Here is a 13,044-nt window from a genome sequence, read left to right on the forward strand (position 1 = left end):
TCTGTTGTCACACCAGCACTTATTGCTGGGTCATTGTGTCCATTGCTCCACCCTTTAAGACTCAGACTAACGAATTTCCCAGCAATGTTTTTTGCACACTGCTCATTTTCCTTCTTACACCCTGCATCCATCAACTTTGCACTGCCGGGTGGACAGTAGCCTGGTCATAACGATTGAACCTGTCAATGAAATGTTGTTCTGAACAAGGTGAAAGGGAGAATTTGTTGCATACATGAACTGAAGAGCTTTTTCATCGATGGAATCTGCCTGGGATGGAACTTGGCCTGGAATCTGCCTGGTTACAAACTCAGCCATGGTTTGATTGGATGATGATGAAAGTTTTATTTATTTATTCCTTTTTTTTGGATACAGGTAATTTACTGTCTGACATGTTTAGTGGCAGCACTGCTGATTGTTGCAGGTGATGGACATTCACAACCTCTTATGTCTAAGCTGGGCACTGAAACAGAATTGTAAAAATAAGTCACTCTCACTCCCTGAGCATTACTCTACGCTGCTTTAAAAAATGGGATTCTAAATGGAAGATTCCTCCCATTGCAGCTGTTTGTACCACTGTTTCAATTATGTAATTTATTCTAAACCCAGTTCTACAGGGAAAATAATTAACAAATCATAACGATGATCAAAATCTATTTAAACCCTTATTTCTAGCAATATACTAAAGAGCTTGAAAAAGAAATTTTTAAATGTTAAAATTCGTAAATGCCTGATACAATTTTACTTTTAAACAGGATGTCTTCACCTAGGATGTTCGATTGTATTGAGCAATAAAAAATAATTCCAGAAGTAACAGTAAATATTCCCACAAAACTAATCAACAAACTAACATACCAGTAATATTTTGAACACTAACATTTTGAAATTCATAAGTAATCCACCAAAAACAAAAATTCTGACCATAATCTAAGTTATCACCTACTAGCATAGTAAGGACATGGTAGGCAGTCCATAAGATTAGTGCAAAAATAAGTTTACTAAGCAGTTGATCCAGGTTGTTCAGACATGTTCACGTCATCATCTTCGAAGTCATTGCCATCTGAGGAGCATTTTCCATAATGCTGTTTTGTTCTGACAACCAGGCCTTACACCTCCTAGTCGCACCGTTTACATTTGGCACCTATTCCTTTTTCACCCAGAAGTACTGGAATTCCTTGAAAATATTTCCAGAGAGGGTCTCTTTATGACCTGCAGACACGGCAGGTTTTTTCTCCAGTTGCCAGGTGTTGAAATCAACACTAGAAGCTGCACAGAGCTTAGGTAGGGAGAAGCTATAAAACAGGTGTATGAGACCACCCAGGTGGGCTCATGGGATGATCCTAATGAGAGACATGCTGGTGTCTTCTTGTGCCTAGTAGCATGTTCCCTGGGTTCCCCACAGGATCAAGCCCTTAATATGGTACATGATCTGTAGAGCCATATTTATAAAGGTTGACCTCCAAAGTTAGATGTGTTCCCCCTGATTCTTTCTCTATATGGAAAAGCAGCCTTTAACTCAGGTTTTGACAGAGGCTCATGGGTACAGCATACTTTTTTAAAAAAAAATTTGTAAGAGATTATAAGAAATTTAGGTCTTGGTGTATTTTGTATTAAATTCAGATATTTAAACAGTTTTATTTTTAAAAAGACAAACTTACTACAATTTAAAGAACAATTAAAAAAAAACCTTTTTTCCCCAAAAAACAAAAAACGTCGATTTTTGTCCAGCTTGCATGAAAAATATGTTTGCCATCTGTACCCAAAGAAGCAGGTGCGGTCTCATTGAAAACAATACACGGCACTTCTGTACAGCCCTCTTCAGACAGAGATCTGAAAGTGCATTGTAAAGAAGGTGGGTAAGACTTTACAGGTGGAGAAACTGAGGCACAGAGAAGCTAAGTGACTTGCCCAAGCTCAAACAGTGAGTTAGAGGCAGACCCAGGAACACAACCATTGTCTCTGGTCCATTCCCCTGCCCGTGTGTTCTCTACAGTCAGGGATACGTTGTAGAGCAGGGGCAGGGCGAGTGGCTAAAAGAACTTTTTCAGGACGGAAACAGCGCATGGCTGGAAGGATGTGTCTTTGGCAGAGGTAGAGCAGTGTATAAATCAGACCCATAGATAATCTCATGAGTCTGCTGCCAAACAGACTGGGCTTTGCATCCAGCTGAACCTGTGAGCCTCCTCCCAACAACAAGCAAAACCCGCCCTTTGCTTCCAGTTTCAATTGTAGGGTTCTGGCCTTCAGGTCTCGGAGGGAAAATGAAACTGAAAGTTCTGTGCTGCTTCCCCCCTGCAAAATGAGTTTTAAAATAGTTACAAAACATCTAACGCAGCTACACAATAAACAGGCATACAAAGGGCAGACGCCCAGGCAGCGGTTAGTGACCGAGCTGGCATGAGGAGCAGGGGTGCGCGCTATTTATACTACTACCAAGAAGCGCCAGCAAAGTGCTTTTGTGCTGAACTTTGGCACTTGGATGTGCTGCGAAGGAGCTGAGGAGAACGGGATTATAATATTGCCTGGTCAAGCTCCCTTTTCCGGGACGACTCCTTTCGGATCTGGGAGTGAGTGGGTCAGGAGATGGGTAGTTTTGCCAACCCAAAAGAAAGGCCCATTGATTGGCGTGTAGCGGGAACGGCTCTGGGGGGAGGACAGCTGAACTGAGTAGTTCGTTTGCCAGCTATCTGGCAGGCGGATGTTCAGGAGACTCTCCAGTCACGTAACGTGGGTGACTCAGCTATTCGTCAGAGGCACTGGATGCCGGCCAGATGTCCTGTGCTGCTCCTGTCACTGCTTCTGGGAGGATATTGGGGGAAGAAAGAACTGTGCGAGTCCAAACCCCAAATGGAAATCCCCTTTGGAAATAACATGGGGGCAGAGCCAGAGGCACCCCATGCTGCTGCTGCAGTGGAATTAGCAGCGGGGTGCAGGGGCACCAGGACTGGGGACCCAGGCCTGCCTGCTGAGCTGGAAATCTGACTTGGCTGCTCCTCCATCATGGTGGAGGGGCAGCCGTGAGGAATTTGAGTGGTGCTGTGACCCGTGCGCTGACTTGACCCCCCTTCTTTGCAGCCCCAGCCCCTGGCAAGAAGCAGAGCAGGGCGCACTGGGAACCCCAGCCTTCGGGAGGGTGGGAGGACTGGATCTGGTTCTTGGTGCTTCCTGGGGAAGTGGGGAGACAGGAGGAGGATGGGGTCATCTCCCCGCCCTGCGCCCAGATTCCCCCTGTTGCCAGCATCGCGGTTGTGTCGCTTCTGGCTGCCATTGGTTTAATGGCTGCGCAGGGGACTGCTTCCCTTGCTGCTGAGGAGCCCAGCCCTCACTCGCCCACACTCCAGCCGTTACTCAGTCCCTCGACCCTGCGGCCTCCGGTGAGTAACCAGCAGACAGGGCTGGCCTACCCATGGTGAGTCAGGGGCAGGGTCAGACTCCAGGATTCCTGACTCTTCGCTCCAGCCGGCAGAAGAGAACTGAAAAGCAATTCACACTGAAAGCCAAGAGAGAGGTGGGACTGAAATCGGATTCTCCTCCGCCTCCTCTGTGAGTGGTCCAAGCAAAGGGACTTCTCTGCGGTCACCCCCTTCTCCTCAGTGGCCAGCACTCAGCCTGCCTTAGGGCCCTCAGTAACTTCCATTCCCAGGCCAGACCTGGCTCTCTGGTGCTCCCGCTACAACCTGCTGCCACCCCGCTGGCCCCCCTCCCCACCAGCGTCCATGCTCTAGCTGGGCTTTTGTTACAAGTTCATCGGACTCTGAATCGTTCCCAGTCTGCCAGCATCACCTTCAGCCTGCTCCGTCTTTCCACGCACACTGCAAGCCTGAGGGAATGACAAGCTGACCTGGCTGCCACAGCTCCTATGGATGTCTGACATTACATGGCTGCCCCCCCAACCCCGTTGTTCTCAGCACTGGAGGGCTGCTCCCACCTGTGCGTATCAATACTTAATCGTTTGTGTGTTTAAAAATGCAGCTGCCCCACGGAGGAAAGCTGCAGTCCGAGTGGGCTAAGCCAAGTCTAGCGACTTATACACCACACCCTCTGCTAGCGACCCGAACGTCCTGAATCATGAGCCAAGGCAACCGCATTCATTTTGGCCATGGCAGCACATTTGTTCTACGTCAGTGGAGTTTTGCCTTGAATGTATTTGTACGTAAATCCCAGTGCAGACCACACCAGAGCATGCAGCAGATCCTTCTTCCTTGTCTTGGCCAACAGATGAGTTTTGCTGTCTGGCTGGGAAGGGGAGTGATTCAGAAATTGGATTGACTTGTACCTGCTCACACTCTGCTCCATTCAGTGGCTGGTTGAACTATGGGGTTTCTATCCCTCTTCATCTGACACTTTAACCCCTCACTCCCTGAGCTTATCTACCTGTCTCCTCTCACATCACTGACTGTCTGGAGTCATATAATGGCCAGATCCTGAAGTCAGCGAGAGCTGAGAGTACTTGGCACCATGCAGGGTCCCAAGAAGTGGGTTCTGTTCCCAGCTCCACCATGCCAGTCAGCATTCCTTTGGTAAGAATCGAAGGGCTCATGAGGCTGTACTGCTTTGGGTCAGGACTGGGGGCATTGCTGTGGGAGTGAGAAGCAGCTATGAAATATATAATGTACAATGTGTTAGTACAATCCCACTGTTAGTAGCTATGCAGCATCCTGACGAGTTTCCCTGAACTTAGCACCTTCCTGCTATGGTGCAAGGAGAGATACAGCAGAACATTGTTAGCAGTGTTACAGAAATGTGACATGAAACCAGACAAAATCGTTTTCCATTGTGAACAGTGGGTTTTAAAGAATAGCTTGTAAGGACTGGACACAGCAAGTTACCTTGTTACAACCTGAATAAAGCTAGTTATTTATATGAACCACTTGGGTGAATCCTAGAATACCCGATTCAGGACTCATCACATGGAACAGAACCAATGGCCCTGATACCTGGCAGTGGCTTACGCTGGATTCTACAGAGGAAGATGAAAAACCCAGAAAGCATCTTGGTAGGGTTGTTATGATGAACTACTGTTGTTGTTATTTCCAGAGCAATGTATGGGTAGGAGGCACTTTGCAACGGGATCAAGAATAATACCAAGAATGTAACACCCAGTTCTTACCGATAGTCTCTTTCCCTTCATCGGCGACACTTGCTTTATCTATTTATTTGTATGACAGTAGCTCTGTGATGTCCTAGCTGAGCCTGGGCGCTCCCTGCGCTGGATGATGCACACACATCATGAGAGAGAGGTCCGGCATTCAGAAGAGCTTTCAGACTAAATGGACAATGGGGGGAGAGGACACAGGTCCAAAGAGGCGAAATGCCTTGCCCAAGGTTACCTAGCAGGTCAGTGGCAGAGCCAGGTCTCCTCAGTCCCAGTCCAATGCTCTCTCCTCCCGCCATGCCTAGGGGTCCCTCCCATTGCTGACAGGACCATGAGGGTTTTCCCATGGCAACTCTCAGGGCTTCACGGCACATATGCTGCATTGGTGCTAGCAAGGTGGCTGGAGGGAACGGTTTCCTTTGGGTGCCATCCCTCTCCCGTTTGGCTGATGCTCATTCCTCCGCAAGTGGCAAGACAGTGAATTAGTCTAGCTGCCTTCACAACTGACCCCACATTCACGCCATCAGTGATTCAGCAAGGCGCAGTATGGGGAATATTAGTCATGGGACTTGTCCCAAATGGCCATGAAAGCCAGGACCCCCTGTAATCATGCCCATACCTCTCGGATCACAACGACTTACTTGTTCATCATCATCTAGTGGGATTGCGCCACTGTTGCTTTAAAGCCAAAGAACGCTTATGGGTTGTAAAGATTTTTCTTCCTGCTGCAAGCAAGTGCAATGTTGCTCCCTGGTGCTTACAGGTATAAATGGGAAAAATGCCCTGGAGTGAGGGGACACGCTGGCAAGTGTCTGGGGGAGTCAGCTCTGAGGCCTGAAATGTTAATATTAACCGTTTCACAGCTGATCATTGTAGCCGAAGCAGCTGGCTGCTATTTGTGTGTGGGGGGGGAGGCGGCTCCTGAATCCTGGAGCCAGGTTATCTCACAGAACTGTGATCCTCAACTAATCTTTAAGGAAAATGCGAGTTAGAAACAAAACCCCAGAACAAGGATGGTTCATGGTTTTTTAATTCCACTGTGAGCATTTCTCAAGGCTCCAGTGAGAGATATTCTTCTGTCTGGCAGCTTCATACAAATCTGTTCAGAAGATATTGTCTTATCCCTCTGCTTTGTTCACAGAAACAGCAAGAATGAGTCTGATTCCATACAGGCTACAGGGCTAGTTTTTTAGGCTGGTATTTAAAAATTTAAGAATTGGGTTTGAATGAAGAATGAAGTTATTACCACCAACAACTAATATGAGCAGTATAGATCTTCTTCTGACTTTACTACATGAAATTTGGAGGATTTTAGCCATTGCATTTCTCAAACAATTAATGAAAAATCTCTGCTTTTGCCAGACCCATTCTTGGTTGCATCAGTTTAAATTCTGAGTGGCTCCATTGAAACCGGTCCCTTGGATGTTTTCAATAATAATATAATGTTCATTTACAGAAAGTAATTACAGGTTGCTATTTAGAAGAGGCGGCTGTCAGGATCTCTGCTTACTGCATTTGTATTTCTTCCTAGGCATTACATTCCTTTGCTTCCAAACCTCCCTCCAAAGAGAAGTCTGCATCTGTGTAACATGCCTGCTGCCTTCTCCATCCAGCTGAGAGTGAAATTGTGTGTGAAAGAGGAGTCAGGGTACCCTGTCTGGCACACAGCGCAGATTACCAAGACTCCTGCACTGGCTGGCAGCTCAGCTGCGTGCTCAAGGATGCTGCATCTGAAAGTCCAGTTCTTGGATGACTCCCAGAAGATCTTTGTAGTGGATGTAAGTGGCTGTCATATTATTGTTTTGTTCTAATTACTGAAGTCATTGTTGCACCAAAGGATTGCATAACCCTCAGATGGTCTGTGATAGCTTCTCGTTTTCAGCTTTGGAAAAAGGAGCGTGTAGCCTTGTCCTCCTCGTATGTTTCAGCGCTTACGCGCGCAAGCTGCCCACTGTCATTTGCATCCCGTTTTTAAAAAGTGGGGGAGATGGGTTGGACTCATCCGGTGTCATCAGTTTGAAATCAGCCAGGATGGGGTGCATTTTTGGCAGTCTGTCTTCGTTTGTCTGGATGCCAACATTAAGCCTCAACCAGGAAGAAAAGTCTGGGTCCAGGACAAACATAACATATTTTACCAAATTGCCCCTCAGGGGAAAGCTCTGTATGCTTGTCTTCATGGAGACAAGGCTGATGAGAAAAAAGAATGGAGATCAGAAGCAAAGAAAATCATTGACTCATATTTACTCTATAACAGTACCTGGAAAAAACTAGAGTTATTAACTATTCACAATTAATAAATATTAACCTTGAATATTAACCTGTAAAATCTGCACTAAAATATTAGCCTTTAATTTCTACATCGTTACAGCTTTGTATGTAGCTAAATGCAAAGTGATATTACTGTTTACATCTCTTTTTAGGAGTGATTGAGAATATACTGTAGATTAACATGCTAAGGTCACATTCAAATAACATTTAACCAAATCTATTTCAGTACATAGTTCTCTCTCCCCAGGGACCATGTTATTTTATATAAAGTTATTCAAATGATAATGCATTTCCTAGGAAATATTTTATAACATAGCCTGTAGGTTAGTTTCTTTGCAATTGCATTTCTGAATACAGTAATTCCGGACTCTGAATAAGTAGGAAGATTTTTTTTTTTTAACTTTTATTGAGTTACATGAATGGAGCAGAGGTATGGAGTCAGCTTGCAAATGAGGTGTTTTTAAACCTGCTGAGTTTTTCCCTGACTAGATCGGTGTGTGTAGGGTGAGGGTTCAGTGAATGCTGCTAATACCATAGTGCTGCAGTTTGTCCATCTCTGTGTTCTTCTTTGCACAAGACATTTATGGCACTATCGCCCGACATGACACGTTATTGCAGAAAATAGCCTCCATTAGAGCAACTGCTAGTCATTTCCTGTTTTTTTCCTACATGGAGCTGTATTGGAAACCCCTTTTAGGCATTTGCTGCATTTGCGGTTACGATAAATGAGGAGCTGAATTAGTGACTTCTCCAGAATAAAAAGACCGCTCTAGGCTAAGCTTTGAACAGATAATACAAGCAACTCAAACGTGACTCTTCCTAAACCCTTACTGACTTTGGAAAGCTCTCTCAAATGTAGAGTGCTTTAGTGTAATGGGAGGAAGAAATACAAAAGAGACCAAATGCAAGGGCCTGGTTTCCCACTGTCTGGTACCTTGGGTAATCATTTGCACCTGTCCCACATGGACATAAATACCATTGGTGGGACTGGACAGGTCGGATCTGATGTTCCATACACTCACTTTGCAGCAGAGTAAATAGCTACACAAGGGTGCCAGCTGGTGGAGAATTGTCTCTCTTTTTGGAAAATTAAGACCTTAAACAGCTAGGGCAAATGTTTCTGCTGCTAGCAAACCCCTCCAACCCAGCGCAGCTAGCATTTACTTCAAGCTCAGGAGAAACTTTCAAAATGCTGCGTTGCCTCATTTCAGAGGAGCACATGCAACAGAATCAGGGTTAGCAGCCAGGTTTGACACCCAGGTTTGTCCTTTATCAGAGGTGAAGGAAGCAGTGTCTGAATCTGCAAACCAGGGGATACCACGTTTTACCTCCTACCAGCATTCTTGTAGGGCTCGTTGGTTTCCTTCTAGCAGCAAAATCCCCTGGGGGTGAAGAGATCCTGTGGATGTGGAGTGGCTCCTCCCTCCCCCCGCCCCAAACCCAGAAGCAGCAAGGCAGATGTGTGTGTGTGGGGGGGGGTTCTGTGACACTCCCATCCGGAACATCAGAGCAGGTGTCCCTTTGCAGACTCTCCAGCAAGCCTTTTCCCTTCTATCTCCAGGGAAGCTGTGAGGCCATTGGCTTCCCCCCAGGGTTATGCAACGTGAGCCCCACCAGTTACTGCTGCAGTGGGGGAGCCCCCACCAGCGTTAGCCTCCACTGCTTTCTGCTGCGGCGTTTTGCTGCTTGTGTAAGGGGAACAGTCTGCATCTGCTGGCTGCGTCCTCGGTCCAGTTCCTGCTTGCTCTGAGGGCCTCGCTCTGACCCTAGGTGATGAGGGAAGCCGCAGGGCTCCTCTGAATGCTCTCTTCCATGCATGCTCTTCTTCCCATCTGACAGCAGAGCAGAGCACAGAGCCCATGGAAACTGGCAATGAAGGAGGCCTGACCCTATTCATTTCCCCAGGGGCAGGCACAGGGCCGAGCCCAGTGCTTTCCCCAGAGATGAGGTGCCCACCGTTCCCTGAAGGACGACTTCATGTTCTAACGGATCGCACCGTTCCGAAACTTCTAGCCATATTCCACTTCATTTCATCCCACTGCGCATAGTTCTCCCCCGGTTGCGTCGCCCGAAATTCCCGTTTTCCCATCCTGGAGTCCGTATTCTTCACGTGCTTGCAAAGAGCTCGACCCCTCCTCCACTGTTCTGAATATGAATTCTTCCCTCTCCTCACTGGTCAGTCCCGCCGGCTCCTTAGACATTTGTGTTGCTCTCCTGTGAACCCCTCCTTGTCCAGGTGCCCAGAACGGAGCGCTGCCGTCCCCGGGGAAGGTTCCCCAGTGCCATGCAAAGAAGGGGCTGTCACCTTTCTGCTCCAGTGCTGTGTATGGTTCTGTTTTGCTGCGTGCTGCCAGAGCCAGCCAGTCCCTTTGCGTGTTGGTTGGCTGGTTTGGCTGTCACAGACTGTCGGTCTGTCCTGGCAGCGCTGCTTTCCAAGTATCATCCTTGGCTTGTTGCTCCCTAGACACATGCCTTTCCATTTGGTTAGATTAGGCTGGCGTTCTCTGTCCTGGTTTCTAATCTCTCTCAGCCCCTCTCTACCGGTTTTCTGCCCTGCCTGAAGTTCACAGTACCTCCCAGGTTGGGAGCCTCTGAGACCGTAATGAACGTGCCACCTATTCTATCGTCCCCGCCATCCCTAATTTTGTTAGGCTCCTTAATGGTGATCAGTGTCGGTAAAATCTTCCTTAGGGAAGATTGCTAAGCCAGTGAACACTGCACTTCTGTTCCAATCCGTTCTGAGAGCCTAGTTCCGGCCCTGAGACCCAGTGGGGAGCTGAGACACGTGGCTCCCAAGTGGCGGGGGAGAGAGATGAGCTTGCAGGGTGCCAGCAGTGGAGCGTGCTCAGTTTTGTTGCTTTCTGCTCCGCACAAAGGCTGAACGTTTGCAGAACTTGCTTCTTTGCAAGTATAATTTGCTACAGGGCAAGATTTGTCTGAAAACCAGCAAACCTAATTGCCAGGCAGAGCCAGCAAAGGGCACAAATTTGATTACATCCTCCTGTCCTTTATCATGAGGCAAGGCTGGTAAATAGTGGTGTCCCCCAGGAGTTTGTACTGGGACAAGTGCTGTTCAACCTATTCATAAATGATCTGGAAAAGGGGGTAAACAGTGAAGTGGCAAAATTTGCAGATGATACAAAATTACTCAAAATAATTAAGTCCTAAGGAGACTGTGAAGAGCTACAAAGCGATTGCACAAAACTGGGTAGCTGGGCAACAAAATGGCAGATGAAATTCAGTGTTGATAAATGCAAAATAATGGACATTGGAAAACATAATCCCAGTTATACACACAAAAAGATGGGGTCTAAATTAGCTGTTACCACTCAAGAAAGAGATCTTGGAGTCATTGTAGATAGGTCTCTGAAAACATCCACTCAATGTGCAGTAGCAGCCAAAAAAGCAAACAGAATGTTAGGAACCATTAGGAAAAGGACAGATGATAATATAAAGCCACTATATAAATCCATGATATGCCAACACCTTGAATACTGCATGCAGTTCTTGTCACCTCATCTCAAAAAGATACATTAGAAATAGAAAAGGTACAGAGAAAGGCAACAAAATGATTAGGGGTATGGAACAGCTTCCGTATGAGGAGAGGAAAGACTGGAACTGTTCAGCTTGGAAAAGAGACGACTAAGGGATGATAGGATAGGGGTCTGTAAAATAATGACTGGCATGGAGAAAGTGAACAGAGGAGGCAACCTAGTGACAGAGGATGTGGAAAAAGCGAATGTACTCAATGCTTTTTTTGCCTCTGTCTTCACGAACAAGGTCAGCTCCCAGACTGCTGCACTGGGCAGCACAGCATGGGGAGGAGGCGATCAGCCCTCTGTGGAGAAAGAAGTGCTTCGGGACTATTTAGAAAAGCTGGACGAGCACAAGTCCATGGGGCCGGATGCGCTGCATCCAAGAGTGCTAAAGGAGTTGGCGGATGCGATTGCAGAGCCATAGGCCATTATCTTTGAAAACTCATGGTGATCGGGGGAGGTCCTGGACGACTGGAAAAAGGCTAATGTAGTGCCCATCTTTAAAAAAGGGAAGAAGGAGGCTCCGTGGAACTACAGGCCAGTCAGCCTCACCTCAGTCCCCGGAAAAATCATGGAGCAGGTGCTCAAGGAATCAATTCTGAAGCACTTAGAGGAAAGGAAAGTGATCAGGAACAGTCAGCATGGATTCACCAAGGGCAAGTCATGCCTGACTAATCTAATTGCCTTCTATGACGAGATAACTGGCTCTGTGGATGAGGGGAAAGCAGTGGACGTGTTTTTCCTTGACTTTAGCAAAGCTTTGGACACTGTCTCCCACAGTATTCTTGCCAGCAAGTTAAGGAGGTATAGGCTGGATGAATGGACTATAAGGTGGATAGAAAGCTGGTTAGATTGTCGGGCTCAACGGGTAGCGATTAATGGCTCCATGTCTAGTTGGCAGCCGGTATCAAGTGGAGTGCCCCAAGGGTCGGTCCTGGGGCCGGTTTTGTTCAATATCTTCATAAATGATCTGGAGGATGGTGTGGATTGCACCCTCAGCAAGTTTGCAGATGACACTAAACTGGGAGGAGAGGTAGATACTGGAGGGTAGGGATAGGATACAGAGGGCCCTAGACAAATTGGAGGATTGGGCCAAAAGAAATCTGAGGAGGTTCAACAAGGACAAGTGCAGAGTCCTGCACTTAGGACGGAAGAATCCAATGCACCGCTACAGACTGGGGACTGAATGGCTCTGCAGCAGTTCTGCAGAAAAGGACCTGGCGGTTACAGTGGACGAGACGCTGAATATGAGTCAACAGTGTGCCCTTGTTGCCAAGAAGGCCAATGGCATTTTGGGATGTATAAGTAGGGGCATTGCCAGCAGATCGAGGGACATGATCGTTCCCCTCTATTCGACACTGGTGAGGCCTCATCAGGAGTACTGTGTCCAGTTTTGGGCCCCACACCACAAGAAGGATGTGGAAAAATTGGAAAGAGTCCAGCGGAGGGCAACAAAAATGATTAGGGGTCTGGAACACATGAGTTATGAGGAGAGGCTGAGGGAACTGGGATTGTTTAGCCTGCAGAAGAGAAGAATGAGGGGGGATTTGATAGCTGCTTTCAACTACCTGAAAGGGGGTTCCAAAGAGGATGGCTCTAGACTGTTCTCAATGGTAGCAGATGACAGAACGAGGAGTAATGGTCTCAAGTTGCAGTGGGGGAGGTTTAGATTGGATATTAGGAAAAACTTTTTCACTAGGAGGGTGGTGAAACACTGGAATGAGTTACCTAGGGAGGTGGTGGAATCTCCTTCCTTAGAAGTTTTTAAGGTCAGGCTTGACAAAGTCCTGGCTGGGATGATTTAATTGGGGATCGGTCCTGCTTTGAGCAGGGAGTTGGACTAGATGACCTCCTGAGGTCCCTTCCAACCCTGATACTCTGTGATTCTAAGTGTTATTTACCCCTTCCCATAACACAAGAATCAGAGGTCACCCAATGAAGTTAATAGGCATCAGGTTTAAAACAAACATAAGGAAGTACTTCTTCACCCAACGCACAGTCAACCTGTGGAACTGATTGCCAGGGGATGTTTTCAAGACCAAGAGTATAACTGGGTTAAAAAAAGAATTAGATAAGTTCATGGAGGATAGGCCCATCAGTGGCTATTATCCAAGATGGTCAGGGATGCAACCCCGTGCTCTGGGTGTC

At 47.1% G+C, this 13,044-nt stretch overlaps 1 protein-coding gene across 1 annotated transcript in view; it reads left to right on the forward strand.

Moving 5' to 3' along the window:
- The first annotated feature begins 6,757 nt into the window (after positions 1-6,757).
- FRMD7 (FERM domain containing 7) overlaps positions 6,758-13,044 on the forward strand; it is a 31,763-nt gene continuing 25,476 nt past the window's right edge. The window contains exon 1 of the mRNA XM_073358859.1: positions 6,758-6,870. Coding sequence (XP_073214960.1) covers positions 6,814-6,870 — 57 coding nt within the window. The 5' untranslated portion in view covers positions 6,758-6,813. The remainder of the gene's footprint in view (positions 6,871-13,044) is intronic.

This window comes from Lepidochelys kempii, chromosome 9, assembly GCF_965140265.1.
Source record: "Lepidochelys kempii isolate rLepKem1 chromosome 9, rLepKem1.hap2, whole genome shotgun sequence".
Classification (NCBI taxonomy): domain Eukaryota; kingdom Metazoa; phylum Chordata; order Testudines; family Cheloniidae; genus Lepidochelys; species Lepidochelys kempii.